The 14,991-nt window shown below is 39.5% G+C and overlaps 1 protein-coding gene across 2 annotated transcripts in view; it reads left to right on the top strand.

Annotated features, from left to right (window-relative positions):
• Positions 1 to 3,301: 3,301 nt before the first annotated feature.
• Positions 3,302 to 14,991, top strand: part of LOC141899849 (ATP-binding cassette sub-family D member 3-like) — a 31,959-nt gene continuing 20,269 nt past the window's right edge. Inside the window, exons 1-4 of one of the 2 annotated variants that reach the window (XM_074786416.1) lie at positions 3,302 to 3,371; positions 6,752 to 6,841; positions 11,894 to 11,945; positions 12,329 to 12,417. In XM_074786416.1, the coding sequence (XP_074642517.1) occupies positions 6,786 to 6,841; positions 11,894 to 11,945; positions 12,329 to 12,417 (197 nt within the window). In that variant the 5' untranslated portion in view covers positions 3,302 to 3,371; positions 6,752 to 6,785. Of the gene's footprint in view, positions 3,372 to 4,207; positions 4,498 to 6,751; positions 6,842 to 11,893; positions 11,946 to 12,328; positions 12,418 to 14,991 lie in introns of those variants that run through there. The other variant, XM_074786414.1, reaches the window with a different exon arrangement.

Genomic DNA, 14,991 nt, shown 5'->3' with positions numbered 1-14,991 from the left:
CTTCCGATATCTGTCAACATCAACTGGTTGATGAAACACAGTGTAGGTGTGCGCAAATAAATATATACAGACATTACTAATAAATTTAGTATTAATATAATAATAATGATGATAATAATAATAATAGTAATAATAATAATAATAGTAATAATAATAATAATAATAATAAGAGTTTTTAAGCTAAGCGGTGTGGGAGAGAAGAGTCTTAAAAGCTTTGATACGTACTCTCCGCTGACACAGTATCTGCAGGTAGAGCGTTCCAATCCCTGACTGTTCTGGTATAGAAGGATTGTCGTTTGATTTCAGTACGGGAGAACTTGACTTGGAAAGCTTTCGAGTGCGATTCTCTAGTTTTACGAACAGGTGGAACCAGGCGTGTGCTCGTATCAACCAAAGTTTGTTCGTTGGCGAGTTTATACAATAGTGTGAGTCTGGCCTGTCTTCTTCTTTCCTGTAGTGACTGCCATTGTAGGTGGGACAACATATCTGTTACACTGGATCTATTGTGGTGACGATTTGTGACATATCTTGCAGCTCGATGTTGGATCATCTCCAATCGGTGTATGTCAGTCTGGAGATATGGGTCCAAGACACTACTCGCATATTCTACTATGGGTCTGACCAGTGATCTGTAAGCTGTGTCCTTCACATGTATCGAGTTTATGTTAACATTCCTTTTCAGAAATCCAATCGTTCGATTTGCCTTTTTGCAAAGTTCTTCAATATGAGGTGTCCATTTCAAATTGTTGGTGATGGTTACACCTAGGTACTTTGCTGTCTGTACATGTGATAGGATATGACCTCGGAGCTTATAGGTGTATTCGTGGGGACGTCCTCTTGTGATACTGAGGACATGGCACTTGTCTGTGTTAAATTCCATGTTCCATTTAGTTTCCCATTCAGTGAGGAGATCGAGGTCGTATTGCAGCACTTCTGCGTGTTTCTGTGAAGAGACAACTAGGTAGGCAATGGTGTCATCAGCAAAAAGTCGTATTTTAGATGTTATATTCAGCGGTATGTTATTTATGTAGAAGAGGAATAGACTTGGGCCTAAAACCGATCCTTGTGGAACTCCTGATTCAACATCCACTGTTTCAGATGACTCTCCTTCAATAACGACTGCCTGTTTTCTTCATGAAAGGAATGCCTCAATCCATGCATTTGTTTTGCCGGAGACCCCATAGTGGTCAAGTTTGTGTACGAGTAGCTGGTGGCTGACTTTATCGAAGGCTTTACTGAAATCCATCACAATGCAGTCCGTTTGTTTTCTGTTGTCTATGTTGGATGTTACATCATCAATAAATTCTGCCAGTTGTGTTTCACAGGAGAGGCCTCTACGAAAACCATGTTGAAGTGGGTAGAGGATTCCTTGTCGCTCTCCGTGGTTCATGATGTTAGAGGTGATGATATGTTCCATCATTTTACAACAGACACATGTTAATGATATCGGTCGATAGTTGATTGCATTAAATTTATCACCTTTTTTATAAACTGGGGTGACATTTGCATTCCGCCAGTCCTCCGGTACTTCCGAGTTATTGTAGGATCTTTGATATATTAATGTGAGAATGGGGGCTACATCCGTGGCAAGTTCTTTCAGGATCCGAGGTTTGATGTTATCTGGTCCAGCTGCTTTCCCTGGTTTTAGATTTTTTAACAACTGCTCCACTCCTCGAGTTTGTATGTTTATATCCCCCATTTTTGGAAAGATTCCATCCATTTTAACTTTGGCTTGGATTTCCTCTTTGGTCATGCAACTTTGTTTTGTGAAGGCAGACTTGAATTGTTGGTTGAGGATGTTGGCTTTATCCTTGGCTGTGTTAGTAGGGCGAAAGTGCTCATATAAGGCTAATACCCCTGTGAAGCTGGCTCCCGGTTCCCGGTTCCTTATTCGGCTCCCGATTCAAAAGGATTTTGAATCGGGAGCCGAATCGGTTCCGGCTCCCGATTCCCGGTCTTTTTTCTATGGAATTTGATAGATAGGAAAATATTAAGTTTAATAGAATATTGAAGTGATTGTTTTTTCATCTTCGACAATGGATTTACCCTGCATGAAGGGTGATTTATACGGTAGGCAGAAAGCGTCTGTTTATTTTATATCTTACAATTTCATGGGCTTGCAGATATTGTTGTCTTGGGGATTCGATAACTTTCGTTAGAAACTTTCTCTCTTGTTAACCCTTTCAGTGCTGACTAATCAATACCCTATAGCTCGGGAACAATCGATGGTTTATTGATTAAATGATTAAAGAGGCGAATAACATATGAAGAAGTCGATTGGTGACGAGAAAAACGACCGAGCAATACGCACGTTCTTAAACCAAGTTATGTTATTAATAGACGCAGCTTACTGACGTATAGCTACATACAGCTGACCGCGAGTCTCGCGGTCGCATACGCAATCGTGTTTAGACGTCTGGATTGGCTCGCGCCACACCTGGCGATTTCTTGTCAAGGTCGAGGTCGAGTTTGTTTATCAGCAGAGTAGACATAGTTACGTAAAATGTCTGGACTACAGCACAGTGTACACCAGCGCCACCTGGCGAATAAGTAGCCAGCTTCACATTTTGAATCGGGAGCTGAACCAGTAGCCGGCTCCCGGTTCCCGATTCGGCTCCCGGTTCAAAAGCATTTTGAATCGGGAGCTGAACCAGTAGCTGGCTCCCGGTTCCCGGTTCCAGATTCGGCTCCCGGTTCAACAGCATTTTGAATCGGGAGCTGAACCAGTAGCCGGCTCCCGGTTCCCGGTTCCCGATTCGGCTCCCGGTTCAAAAGCATTTTGAATCGGGAGCCGAATAAGGAACCGGGAACCGGGAGCCAGCTTCACAGGGGTAAGGTTAATTTTCGTCCCTCATTTTGAGGGACGAGGCTTTGAGCGTCTATTTCACCCCTTAAAGCACCATCAACTTACCTCAAACTGACTGTTCTGTAATCAGATGGAAGTTAACTATTGTTTGTGCATAAATTTGTAATCCTAAGTAGCTTTTGACGATCGTAGTAGCTCAAAACTTTTGACTAGTCGCCTCAAAAAACAGTTGAAGTGAAGCAACATAACAAATATGGCGGCTTTTCGTGGTGCATGATGGGAGTGTAAATTACGGATTCGAACTTAAACTTGGTGCCAATGCAGATATTATTCTTGTTTCAAATTATTAAGGTTAAAATTGACCAAAATTTATGCGTTTTATCAACAAAAAAATAATATTTAGAGTAATTTTAGAGAGACATATTGAATTTTCACATTTTATTAATTTAGTCCGTATTGGAAACCCGATAGTGGCAATCAATTCAAATCAAATCAATAAATTCTCCGGTTCGCGATTTAAATCTTCAAAAATCTTATTATAAAACTCGTTTTCAAAGTCAACAAGGTAACTAATTTATTTATTTTAATACAAAGGTTTGATTTGACACTAAAATCAGTTGTTGCATTGCAATTAACAGGAGTTAACCTCTATATGATACTTTTTAGCGTCAGACGTTGTACGGAACCGTTAACAACGACTGGTATTCAGACTATTCTATCCCATACCTTAAGAAAATAAACCCATGTTGCGAAGGCCTACTAATGCAGAAGTCAGGTCAACCAAAATTATAATTTCTAAAAACGTCTAATAGTAGTAATAAATTAGTTCTGTGACAGCACTATCAAAGATATTCGGAATCAAAAGTTTATCTTTGTATCATAAATGTAATTTATTTCGTTGAATAGTGCAGGTATAGCGATAATTCAATAATTCCCTGATATGGATAATTCGGGACTCCTGCCAAGTGCCGCGACACGGATTCCTGTCCGGTTTCATCCTCGCTTGCCAGTATCACTCCCGAACTCGCTTCCACCAGCCCCCCTGGCCTCACGAAGCGTGATTCCATTACTGGCGCTGTTGCGCATGACGTCATATATCGATTTGCGAAATACTTCCTTGTTCGGTAAAACGTTCGCTGATTGGTCCATTTAACGGGAAAACCAACATAAGTCTACTGACGGTTTGTTACAAGCGCTGTGATTGGTACGACCGGATTCTGGTCGGCTAGTAACGACTCCAACGACTCGTCGGAGAACAGCTTTAGCGTAGTGGGTTCGAATCCCTTGACGGGTGAAGAAGGTCCGGTTTTGATATGCGGTGTTATGCCGCGATGAATGCCCTGATTTGGATATTCTCGGTGCTACCCTTTTCCGATATTTACCATACGTCCGAACCGTAGATATACTTCCGGGTTTTTTGACAGGACTGAAATTTACTTTTGCTCGTACTTTTGTAGTACTGGGTATATGGAATTGATAATAAACAACACAGGACCTAACACGCTGTAACAATAAATCTATTTACGCTCGTAGAATCAGATCACCATGCCGTCCACATTGAGTAAATTTGGCTCTAAATTGACTGGAATGGTGTCTGCCAAAAATTCCATGTATCTTTCTAGCGCTGCCATTGTCGCCTATGTAGTGCTCCAAAACAGGAATAAGTCTACCTCGCAAAGTAAACGTTCCAGGTAAAAATCACGTCATCATGCTGAGACAAGTAAAAGTTAATTAAGCCGAGGCCTATAGGCCTATGCACAGGGTCTTGTATCAGTCAGGAACACTTTCCAAAAACGGCTTATTCTGCCAATTTCGGCGTTTTCTGCCAATTACGGCAGAATCAGCCGTTTATGGATCACTCACTTTTGAAACTTTCACAGTCGTTTATGGCTTAATCAGCCAGTTTCAGCTCACTAAGTTTCGAGTTTTGCTTGAAAGTTTTTTGCGCACTTCCGGTTCAATTAGCGCATGTTGCCGATGACGTCATAATCTCGAGCAGACGATAAGCTTTCATATGACGCTAGGATGGAAATTTTTGAGCTGGGAAAAGTGGTCAAATTTACGTTTTTCTAAATGATTACGTCATATGAAGCCCAAAAATTCCGGGAAAACTCTCAAAACTACTACAGCATGAAACAAGTTTATTAATCATGATTTTTGTTGAAAATAAATTTTGGAACTAGTTTTAAAAACTATTATAAAGTTTTCAAGTAAACGTTGCCATGGGTACACATAAAAACATTCGCCATTTCTTGCGTATTCCGCCGTTTTTGGCGTAGTTAGTTTTATAATCATAAACTATTAAGCCATTATTGGCAGTCCACTTGTTATATATGAGGAATCCCCCACCTACTTAGACGTTTTCCCTAGTTAATAATAATTAAAGTGCTGAGGTGAACGGATGTGTAAATATTATATGTAAAAAATAAAAATAAAATTATTATTATAATTATCATTCTCATAAGACAAATCAATCATGGATGTATAAACTAGTGTATCAAAAATCTAGTTTTAAGTTTTGCCCATGGTCTTATCTTGCCTAATAAAGCATAGAATGGTTGAGGGATATATTGGACTGCATATGATGTTGGTTCATTGAAGGTAATTAACATCTTCAATGCCTCCAAGCTAATTGGACTTGTGATGGCTAGTGATTGAATGAATTGGTGGCCGATGACGTTACAACTCAAAATCAATACAGCTGTATCTAGACTCATTTCAAAATACAACAAACATTTTCGAAACAATTTGGGTTACATGTATGTATATATTTATTACATAGAATACAGGTATACAGAAGAACAGAATTCAAATACATTTGCTTTCGGAAACCTGTACATTTATATTTAATTCTTTCTTGAAGCCTGGAATGAATCAATGAGATAAATTTTTCGGCGCAAATATACAAATGTATTCCAGCAGAAAAGCGATGATGTCATAATAGGGACTCCCATCGAACAAAGCACTATAAATAGCACCTATAAAACTAAGCTAAAAACGCCGTTTCTGGCGATGTAGTTTCTAAAACTGTAACAGCTTTTCAGTATTTGCGGAGATTTTCAGTATTTGCGGAAACAATGTGAGAGTTATGAGTTAAAATTAAGGAAGTGGATATTTTACCTATGAGGCTTTATTTTAGTAAAGGCCTGTTCTCATTGGCTAAAATATATGTTACGTCATCTGGGCAAACCCCATTCATTACGGACCAATGAAATTTATCTGGTTCACAAAATATCTGGATTAAAATATTTTACTATAGCATGCATGTATTTGATAACTGTGAGCATTTATTTCGTTTCTATCCACTGGTCTGAAATAGAAGTATGATAAAGTGATTAAATAGGATATGAGAAATGAATAAAAATGATCTTATGTCGTTGCCTTATCTTCCGGCTCCTTTTCCGTTATCCATACAATGAACATCCGTCTCCTTATTCCTTGCTTACGGTAGGGTTGAAAAGTTGCTTCAATTAACAGATAAGAAATAGACTGATTATCGTGGCTGATTTGGGACATGACGTTTTCGCTTTTGCGCGTGCTCAAAAACAAACTTTTAGCACGCAAAAACTAAATGTTTTGTTTGTTTTTGTGCGTAAGATTTGTTTTTGTGTTTTTTCGTGGAGGATGAAAAAAATATTGACATGTTTCTAAATCTGCCACCATAACTGATAGAAATAGAACTTTAAAAATGTATGGAAATGATTCAAACAATAAGTTAGTTGTTATGGCTTTATTTCTTGATTTATTGATATCCGGATTCGAACCCGATGACCAAAATCACCTGCGGATGGAATTTCCTCGAAATGATGTCATACATTGGCAAAATAGCATTTACAAAAATACCCAATAGTTAGCTTTTCGTCGAAGCCTAATTGTCTTTTTTTCCATCTTAAGTAGATCCAAATCACAGTAGTTACATCAAAATGAGCTTAATTATTTTTCCAGTTTATTGGATGAGATTCCAGATGTACGTCTTGTGATGAAAGACGATGGACAGAAAAAAGAGAAAGCTGCAGTTGATGGCATATTCTTCAGGTAATACGTTTTATTTAATAGACCTATAGTCTTTTCTACAAAAAAAAAACTACTGTGGCAAACAAGGTTTGACTGAGATCTTCTATGAGTTCACTTGTGTACAAACCAAAATTTAAGCTGTATTTTTGTGAGATTGAATTAGGCTATAAGTTCTGAAATATTTAATGAAAAATGAGATTAAAATCGTGCAATATTCAATGGTGCATGTTTTACCGATTTTTTTGATCTGAAAGGCAAGATCTAGATCTAGCTCTAGTTATTTGGGAATTGAATGTAATTATGCACCCGGCTCAACTTTAGTTGAGAGTGGGCATGTAGATTTACCCCTGTCTGAATACACCGCCAACGATCATAAACAGCCTAGAGGCTTCAATGACCTCAACCTTGGTGCACAAGTAGGATATCACTTGGGCCAGAAGCATATTTGAAATTGGGTTGATTCAATTCAAATTACGGCCACCAGGGGGCTGACATGAAAAACATCGTTAACAGTCTTGTTGACCGATTGTTTTCAAACTTGGTACACAAGTAGGATATCACTTGGGCCAGAAGCCTGTATAATTTGGGTTGATTCGATTCAAATTCTCGCTACCAAAGGGCCGACATGAAAAAAACGCTAACAGCCTAAAGGCTGCCATTGTCGACCGAATCATTTTAAACTTGGTACACAAGCAGGATATCACTTGGGCCAGAAGCATATTTAAAATTGAGTTGATTTGATTCAAATTATGGCCACCAGGGGGCTGACTTGAAAAACAACGTTAAAAGCCTAAAGGCCGCAATTGTTGACCTATTGTTTTCAAACTTGGTATACAAGTAGGGTATCACTTGGCCCCAAATCCTATTTAAAATTGAGTTGATTCGATTTTAATAATGGCCACCAGGGGCTGACATGAAAAATTACGTTAATAACCTAGAGGCCGCAATTGTTGACCGTTCATTCAAACTTGACACACAATTAGGATATGACTTGGGCCAAAACCCTATTCAAAATTTGGTCGATTCAATTCAAATTATGGCTACCAGGGGGCTGACCTGAAAAACAACATTAAGGGCCTAGAGGCTGCAATTGTTGACCGATTCAAATTATGTCCATCAGGGGAAAACAGCCTAGATAGAGGCTGCAACTATTGATCAATTTTTAGCCCACTTGGGACTTTTTGCGTTCACGTTTCGTCCATCATCCGTCCATTCGTCCATCTGTAGCGTTTCGTAGTTAGAATACATTAAGAATTTAGCATGTTTCTTCATCCACATAGTACCTGAAAATACTCACCGGGCGAGTGTGTGCACTCACTCGCACCAGAGTCGATCATAGCGGTAGCGTGATCCTCTTATATGTCCTCAGAGTGTATATATGTAAATGTGTACTTATGTAATAGATGTATGTAAAATGGCGCCGCTACAAAGGGTCCGCCTGTGTCACGTAAACAACGGGAAAGATGTTTATGAAGGGGTCTACGACCACCACAGGAAGTTATGTTTGTGTGTAGAATAATAAATGACTCTCAGGCTTAACTCGACCTAGCACACGAGTAAGCAATTCCCGCAACCCCGGGTGTAGATTGCTGATAGATCCAGGAACGTAACGACTGGGTCGATTCGAAAACTATCCTCCGGGAACTAAGGATCGGGCCCAACCCTATGTTAGAACCTACAGATAGCGATGCGCACCCTTCTGTTCACCCAATAACATACGACCTCGTAGTTATACATGAACCCGAATCGACCGTATCACACACCACGTCACCCACCCCCGACGTGGAATTTCCTCGCTTGAGCCTAAATTGGATAGCGGAATAAACAGAAACCGCCCGTCACCCGAACGGGATTGCACTACGTTCCGCTGGACTCTACCATTTCCGAGAGTAAGCCTCTATACAGACCATGGACGCTCCGACCAACTCCACGGTTTTACTACCCAACATCTATTACTAAATCGTTAATACCATTACGTGCTGCGACAGCAGCTTTTATTCGTCTATCAGAAACTGACATACGTCATGCTCAAATACAAGACAGGTTCATACTCCACAAATGCTTACATACTTACAAAGGGAAAAGATAATGCGATTGACACATGCTGTTACGCTTCAAACTTATACAACGAACATATAGACCGCGAACATTATACCTATATAAAATTTATTGAAACTTAAAGATACGCGCCTGAAAGCTGGTCTTAAGGACCTATATCACACATACATGAAGGCAGAATAATAGTTTGATAAAGCTATAAGCACAAGTAATGGTCAAACCCGTCTCTATATACTTAAGTATAAACGGGGAGAAACACAAGAACCCAAGGCCTGGTATCAAGAATCCATACCTAATACATAAGTATTGACGGATTATATATAGTTCAACGATCCTAAGGACAAACGAGAAACACAGGGCCCGTCAATAATACATAAGTATGGACGGTAAACGTAATGCCCAATGACTTATGGCCATAGGTGAGGAAATCGTACTATGATTTTGCCGTAGCTTAATGCTTAACAAAGAGTAATACTCAAGACTAGTAACGTATTTACAGTAAGGGGGATTCTGTGGGCCTAAGGCCCTTAATTTCTAACTCAGAAAGAAGGAACAGAGACGAACGGGTACAAGACCCGAAACGCCGCCAGGCGGCGCTGTCCCGGACCGACTTACATCTTAAAGACGTTCTCCGAGTAACTGACTGAAAGAGAAAAACTGCGCGCCTTATATTCTGATATTGCCGACTCCGATGTGTTGCATCTTCACTCCGCGTCGCTTCACTGGTCGCTCAACAATGGCCGCCCCGTCGGATGTGCTTCCTAGGATTCTTCCGAGCCGCTTTGCTGCTGAACTACGTTGTCTTCTTATCGAAGTAATATACCATTAAAAAGGTTGGAACTTGTACTTTCCGATGATATGAAATTCGTGTTAGATAGTTCGGTCGTAAAGACAAGTGAGGTCCCGAAAGGCTGTCGTCATGCGTGACCGCGTTCGAGATCGCAGGTTTAACCGTCGAATACTCATTAGCTTTAAGGCACGAAGGTGCCGAAATCATCTTCTAGGTTTGTAATAATGATAATTATCTAAGAACTTAATTTATGTGACTAAATACTAAGGTGATATGTTATGGTGACAGTAACAAGACGTCATCGTAGAAACTTTAACTCTCCCGCTCATCGAGCGGATCATGTGGCCGGACCGGAAGTAAACAAACCGGCGAAATCGGTTCATCTACCAAACTACAACTCGTGTCGCCTAAAAAACGATGACATTAGTAGATGCTTTCACCGAGTCAAGACTTTATAATCCTCTTTCAAACGGTATCGTACATGATGACTTTCGATAATTATTTAGTGTGTAAAAGGCGAGATAAATACAGCGGCGGTACTATTTACCACCGGGAACAATTTCGGGACTAAGGAGCCGCGGGTTATCGCCGGCGTTGAAGCAAGGGGAAATGTATCTTCTGCACGGTCGCTGATAACCAAGGGGATAGAGGTATCTGTCTTGAGAAATGAAATTTTGTTACACATCCATCCGTAGAGGGAATCCAGTTATTTTGGGAAGTTTTGAAGACGATTCAAGGTAATGTCTTGATATTTGGGTTACACATGTATCTACCCTGGACACATATCCAGCCCAAAAACTGGCCCTTTCAGAATCAAGATGGCTGACTGGCAGCCATTGTTGTTCTCCAAAATCAGCACTTTTTACACATTTTTGAACTTTTTGAGGGAAATTTTGAAGACGCTTTGATCAATTACCTTGATCTTTTGTATATATTTGAATCCCCCAAGGGCCCATCAGCATAAGAAAAATTGGGTCAATCGGACTCAAGATGGCCGTTCTATGACCTTTTTAGTGCCCAAAAATGTCAATTTTGGCCCGAATTCTGAGTTCGGTAGCTTCCTACTGGTTCACCATTTCTCATTGCAATTTGTGATGGGTATTCTTTGGAAAGGGAAGTTTATACCTGTGACAGGTATTTTTGATCAGCCAATTATGGCGCAATTGGTCACCATCTTGGTGTCATCAGTACTCATTCGTAGGTGGGAAAAAGTTTGTCCACATTATGTTGATACCTAAGCATAATTTGTTACCACAATCAATTAGAAAGTTGTAGCCCATAGCGTGTTCAATGATTTTGGTGAGTTTCAAGGTCATTGGTTTTTGTATATGGCCATCAGGGGGGTGATGAATAATACAATAACTTAGTATTTCTATATTATGTTCGTACCTATGCATATTTTGTTACCACAATCAGTTGCAAAGTTGTAGCTCATGACATCGTCTATGATTGTGGTGAGTTTTATGGACAAAAGTTATTCTATGTGGTCACCAGGGGGCTTGAATAGTACATTAACTTAGTATTTCCTTATCAGATTGGTACCTAGACATATTTTTGTTACCACGATCAATTGCAAAGTTGTAGTTCATGACATGGTCTATGATTGCGGTGAGTTTCAAGGTCATTGGGTTTTGCATATGGTCACCAGGGGACGTTGAATAGTAGAATAACTTAGTATTTCTATATTAGATTGGTAACGAGGCATATTTTGCTATCACAATCAATTGAAAAATCATAGCTGCTGACATATTCTATGATTGTGGTGAGTTTCAAGGTCATTGGTTTTTGTATATGGTCACCAGGGGCGTTGAATATTGAAAGTGTTAGATTGTTGAGCATTTGAAACCACTTCCCAAGTGGGCGTGGTGTCCCTGGACCCCTAGTTTACACTTTGTACACATTTTCTCTAATATCGTTCACCAATTTTGGCCATGATATATTTAACGCATTTACCACAAACCCTGTAATTTCACTTGGCGGTGAATTTCAGGCCGTGGGCATTAGAGGCTTTGCCTCATTCTAGTTTTTGTCAAGCATTAGTAGGCCTTGCCTTGGCGTAATAGCTGGTGTACTAGTATCCCGACCACAAAGTCAACTAATAAGTGAATGAATTGAACAACCCGGAGGATATCCACCTTCATACATTTCATCACATGATTAGAGCATTTGAAGCTTTATAGCGGATGAATCCTACTTAGGAATAATTTTTCTTTTTTTATTTTTAGACGACTTTTGAGAATACTGAAAATTATTGTTCCAGGTTGGTTTACTCCTGAGGTAAGTTGTCGTTTCTTCAATAGATTAGTATCCCTGGTAAATTTACATCTTGGTAGATGTATAGTTGAACTTAGAACAAAACCTGTTAACAAGACAATGATTTCTGTCCTGGTTGAGATATTTACATTAATCCACATTCAAATGATATAAAACCTGTTTGGATACAACCATTTCGCTGTTAACAAGGTTCCATTTCCTATACTTTTTCATTGTATTTCATCACTTCACCTGATAATGGCTGTTTAGGAAACAGTGGTGGCGTCAATGAACTATGATTACTCTTCAACTGTTACTTTTATGGTAGCTTCTATATCAGCTTGTTTTTGTTGAACAGGCGCTGATATGGGATACCTAGATATAATCTGTGGGTTTTGTTTCTATAGACTGGGTATCTTGTGGTGGTTGCTGCCACATTGGTGGCTCGGACATACTGTGATATCTGGATGATACAAAATGGAACTGCTATTGAAAGGTAATATATGTAATGTTAAATAGGAATAGTCTACTTTGTGCAAGGTACTGATAGTCATAGAGCATGATTACATTTTTGTCATGAAATCCTAGGCTATTGCTCATTTTGGCCCACTTTGGGTGAAGCCCCAGTTTTTCATTGTGTCCAGTTTCCATCCTGCCATCTAAAGATTTAATCAATTTATTTTGGGAATTGTTATCAGATTGTCGAGCATTTCACCACCACTTCTAGAGTGGGCATGGTATGTCCCTGGACCCCTAGTTTAGGGTGAGCCTTATTGTATTGAAATTTCTGACTGGATATTTTGATGTAGGCCCTATCACCCAGTCATGCAGTTTGCCACCATCATTGATGGTTATGGCCTTAGAGGGCACATGCCCAATAAATAGGATATATAAAGGTTATTCTATTAAGTAATATGTTTACAAATAATAAATACCTGTATGCTACTGATTTGAATTTTAGTTTAGCCTTTACTGAGAAATTAATCAGCAATTTCAGTATGTGCTCACTGTTATTGTTTACGTTTATGTATGCATGTTTCTGACATCATCTCTGTTGGATGCTGACTGCTTCAACACATTTCACTAGACATTTCAAAGGGCATTTTATCCTTTTGGAAGATTTTTTGAATTCATGAATTCTAGACTGTTGTATATGTTGGTGTCATCATGTATGACATGATAAACATATGTTAGTGGGTGACTGTATAGCCGTAAATAAAGTTATCAAATTATGTTGATTTTATTGACTTTGTCAACATAGTCGACAAAGTCTTCATGGTCTGGAGAACTGTCTGGAAATAACTTGCTCACAAAATGCTGTGCACATAAACTCGTCTTTTGTACCGTACACTTTCGTTATGCGATTTGTGCCGTTTAAAACGTTACCAAATAAAGATAAAACGGTGAGAAGGTGAAACTGTGAAACGTTCCAGTTACGCAGTAATTAGCAGTCTCTCTCTCCCCTCTCTCTCCCCTCTCTCTCCCCCTCTCTCTCCCCCCTCTCTCTCTCTCCCCTCTCTCTCTCTCTAGTCAAAGTTCGGTATTTTTTCGCGAATATATGTTCCATCCGGAACATGAATACCTTCATTCTGCGGAGATAACGTGGGCTCTTACAGCTAATCACTGCTCTTCAACGGGGTAGACCGCAGCCTGCGTGATCGCGCTTGTGACCTCATTGTGAGAAAGCTGCGCTCTGATTGGTTGTTTAGGGAATACCAGGGAAACTCTCAGCATACCCTCAGAATACCCGCTTGGGTAAGTGAAGTTCATGTTTTTTGCTGAATATGGTAGAATTATCTAATGTAGTGTAAGAATCCAGTTAAGTATGGCAATGCTGGGTCCAATGTTGATGGAATTCTGACTTTAATTTATTCCGTCAATGTCCTATAAGCACGCATAATTCTTACGAAAAGTAGATTAGACAACGTGACAACTGTGCCTGTGGTTTTAGCTGGTGTTTTCTGTCGATTTCTAGCGACGAACCGTCATTTACCTAGGCTAATGATTAACGGAGCTACATTGCATCGATATTAAAGTATGTAGCGTAATTTTTAATTGCATGTGATTTATTTTCAACCGCATTTGTGTCCCCTTCAAATGATTATTAATTATCGATTCAAATTTCAACTAAATTTATTTCACCTGGGAGACGATCTGCTCTCAGCCGCATATGGACCTATGTAACGATAAAATGAGTAAAATATTTCCATTTTCATTTCAGATTCATTGTTCTCAATCTCTGCTTCAGGTTTCCTGCTTAAATGAGTTTTTTTTCAGTATTTCTGTAATTTCAATTTGGGATGGGGGCAATTTATTGTGACAGTTGTCGTATACTTGCATGGGGTTGGGAGGATGAATGAAAATGGCTTGGCTGGGCAGGAGCTTCTGCCCAAATTTTTCTTAGGTTTTGACTTAGATTTTTTTTGCAAACAACGCCAATGGTAACTAGATCATGGGGTTTTCCATGGCCGGCCTTATAGATATCCTAACTTGACGAGCCCTGACAGTATTTTGATTAGGCGGAAACTAGATTGGTACATTTCTATTGTTTCAGATTTGTCAAATGGATGTTGAATGGTAGGTACAATCCCTATCTACACTAGACATTTGTTTCTATTCGTCTATACTATAGCAAACACTGCTTTGCTCGGAATAGCTTCAAAATCGATACTCCATTTGAGTAAAGGCATTTCCTATCTGAAACAACCTAGTGGTACAGCACGTGCAGTAGTGATAGGCCTAGATCAGACATTGAATTTCCCTCAGACCGCACATTAATGTATTAGATTAGGCAGCCAAGAAAATTCAACCAATCAGTTGCTTGCCGGTCTGGACTGAATGGAAGATTGTTTGAATGATCTGGAACCGAATTTCCCAATTATGTACTCCAATTTAAACGAAAAACTTTTGTAAACTCGACCACCGATCACACAAGTATATCTGTACTTCGATTTCCGATTTCAAAATCAAACCCCCTGCTCGCTCCTGGCAGGTGTGGTGGGTCCGTAAGGGACACCCAATCAAAAAATCAAACGAAATTTACCAACCAAATAGATAACAGGGACAATCC

This window comes from Tubulanus polymorphus, chromosome 2 (assembly GCF_964204645.1).
Source record: "Tubulanus polymorphus chromosome 2, tnTubPoly1.2, whole genome shotgun sequence".
Taxonomy (NCBI): domain Eukaryota; kingdom Metazoa; phylum Nemertea; class Palaeonemertea; order Tubulaniformes; family Tubulanidae; genus Tubulanus; species Tubulanus polymorphus.
This window is presented reverse-complemented; position numbering and strand designations above follow the sequence as displayed.